The sequence below is a fragment of the Tigriopus californicus genome, chromosome 11, assembly GCF_007210705.1.
Source record: "Tigriopus californicus strain San Diego chromosome 11, Tcal_SD_v2.1, whole genome shotgun sequence".
NCBI lineage: Eukaryota > Metazoa > Arthropoda > Copepoda > Harpacticoida > Harpacticidae > Tigriopus > Tigriopus californicus.
The window spans coordinates 6,818,162-6,821,120 of record NC_081450.1 but is presented as its reverse complement, the minus strand read 5'-3'; the positions used below and the strand labels follow the sequence as shown (position 1 = coordinate 6,821,120).

The 2,959-nt window shown below is 45.6% G+C and overlaps 1 protein-coding gene across 2 annotated transcripts in view; it reads right to left on the bottom strand.

The window, feature by feature from the left end:
• Window positions 1–2,054, bottom strand: part of LOC131890872 (POU domain protein 2-like) — a 15,671-nt gene extending 13,617 nt beyond the window's left edge. For both annotated transcript variants that reach the window (XM_059240313.1, XM_059240314.1), the window contains exon 1: window positions 827–2,054. In XM_059240313.1, the coding sequence (XP_059096296.1) occupies window positions 827–1,373 (547 nt within the window). In that variant the 5' untranslated portion in view covers window positions 1,374–2,054. The remainder of the gene's footprint in view (window positions 1–826) is intronic.
• Window positions 2,055–2,959: the final 905 nt, after the last annotated feature.

Sequence of the window (2,959 nt, the reverse complement as noted above, 5' to 3'; positions counted from 1 at the left end):
AATGGTCTTGATATTATACCCGGTTGTGAGAATTGAGAACCCGATGATCCTGGCAGACCTTAACAACGGATCCCTGCAGAACAACTCAAGCAAGCAAGGGGCCAATCATAGATCATTATCTATGCTCTTCTTTTCCTTTTGCATGAAGATCATCTAGCTGTTGGCCAGAGCAAATGAAATCAGAGCCCAAACCACAATAAACACTAATTCTAGGCCTCAGTCCCTACAGTTTGGTCTTTGTTGTCGAAGACTCTCTCAGACAGGCAGGGTCGAGACTCAGAAGTGAGCTCTTCGAATATTATTCCGCCGATATTATTCGTTCTCTGATTACGGGGTTGATCCCACCGCATCTCGGCCACATGCAAATTAACTGGTGACCCAGGTAAAAGAAACCGTCGGAGCAGGACTTCCACAACGAACATGGTACCCTCCACTTCAATGAGAAGATCTAGTTCGGCGACTCATGACGAGATTAATGATAACTGACAGAACTTCGATAGGTGAATGACTCTAGCTAGGTCTGGGGCTCGATCATATTTGGCCTGCTGGTTGACATGAAGATGCCTGAATCAGCCAAATGTGCTATCAAGTCCCGGCTTAGTTTTGCAGATCTACCCACCACAGAGGTAGGGTGACTAGATCCTTGGAAGTCATAAAATGAGGACAACAAAACAAAGGGGAAACTATCAACAAGTGGGGCTTAAAGCCAAAGAAAGAAAAACGAGTTCTTGGACAAATTCTCTGAATTGTTATGGCTGATGTTGACAAGTGAAATGGTCCATAACTATGTGCACAAAGATGAGCTAAGCATAGAAACACGACTTACCGTCAGAAGAACTGGGAGGCGTGTCTTTGGATTCGGTTGCTTTTTCTGTTCGCTCCTCTTCAGTCTCATGAAGGTCTCGACTGTCATTATCATTGACAGGTTCGGGTTCCGGGGAGTCGGCTTTAGTCACATCACTGCCATTTACTAAACCCGGCATGGAACCGGCACCGACACCACGAGGTTGTCCAAAATGAGACCCAAAGTTAAGAGCGGATGGACCGAACTGGCCAAGGCCCGCCAACATGGACGGATGAAACGGGAAGGCTCCAGGGTTGTGCCCGAAATTAGCAAATGGATTGGGCAGACCCGTCGAGGTCAAAGGAGAGGCCCGGGTCTTGGATCCATTGTCATTGCCATTATGATCAGCTCTGGGCGAGATCTTGCCTGTATGATCCACCATGCTGTTAGCATGGTTTCGGTTGGTCACGTCCATTCCTGGTGAAGAGGACCTCGAGGAATCGTGGTTGATGTCTTCTTTGGAGCTACAAGCCTGCTGGGGGAACAATGATGAAGGAACTGGGAAAGGCGGAGAAGCTTGGAGCAACATTTAGCCGGACATGGGCCCCAGAATATGAGGTGAACGCAGTAATAAACGACACTGAAACAGGCAATGTTATTAACGTCTTTTGTTGCCGTTTCTGAGCACCACCCACAATCAGTTCATGAAGTGCTGAGCAGCAACTTAATGTAAACACATGAGAGGTCAGAAAAGAAAAAAAATCAGACAGATCAAAGACAAACGTCTGTCCACGTCTGGTGTCTTGTCGCAACTGAGAGCACGATCACTGTGCAGCTTTTTCCTTTCAGCTGAAATGGCGCTCGTGGCGATAACGGCGGCACTACCACGTCAACGGGAGATGCTCTGCCATTCACGGGTGTCCGACCCTTGTCGGCACCCTCGTAAATGGGAGCCAGAGAGCGCAAGAATTAATGCATCCAAACGAGCTCTTGTGGTGGATAGAGTCAAGATCAATGGAGCTGGTAGCTGTTGAGTTGAACTGCATCCGATCAAAAGAAGATGTGGTTGCTGGCCCAATGCATGGTGCTTCAAGGCGAAAAGTGGAGTTCTTCAAGGAACCGTCCTCTCTTTTACGCGCTGCCCAATACCAAGGGCTCTTTTTTTCTTGACAACGCTCTTGGAGACTAGGACTGGAAAGAGCCAGACTGCTGTGAGAGCAGCAAGTGCAGGGAAAAAGATTTGGATTGAGTTGATGAGGAGCAGTATCATGAAACAATCCGTTTGACCGAAAAAGCCATAGCGCATTCGGCACAAAAGCGCAAGAGCGCCAATGCTCTTTTTACATATGTGACGGGATGTATTATTCTGATTCGTCACTACAAGTTTCAACACGAGAGAATCACCACTGCAAACAGCACTCGATACGGGTGTAAATATCATTATTATTCTTATACATTACATCGATCGACTTGTTGAACTACCGTTCTACTCTCTTCAAATCCAATACACCAAACAATTTCAAATGCATGCCTTTTGCTGCAATCTGAGCTCTTTGCTCTAAATTTGATGAATGACTCTGCTTACAAGGCTGTCACAAGAATGCCCATTTATCCAATTCTACCTTTTGCTCACTCTTCTGAAAGATTGAATATCGAGCCTGGCTCCGATCAAAAGTCATTAACATTCCAACTTCCACGCACATACGAACATTCACAGTAAACCAGATTAGATAGCCTAACTTGCGCTTACGTGTTGAAGTGGTCAATAGAATTCTGATTTAAGATATCTTGCCAGTCAAAATGTTCTTTTGTACGCACACTGATGGTTCGACCTCTATCTGGCATTAAAGGATGTGTTCGCCTTTGAAAGTTGAAGGTTTCTTCTGTATCAAGTTTTCAGTTAGCACTTGTATTCGTCCAGCCTCCTGGGAACGAGTGCAGCGGTTTGTTGTGTATTCCTTTGCATCCAAACTTATTGCTTTGTGTGGAAAAAACCATTAATATTCCTTTTGATAAGCCTGATTGCCATGCCCAAAGTCCTACGAGTTCGCTCGCCGTCATTTTTTTGATCAGGCATTATTCAACACTCAGAAAATGAAAAATGGACGGGGAAATGCGCAAAATCTTGGGCTAGCAGAAATTGTTTCTCGTTCCATGTGCATCCTATCGTAAAAC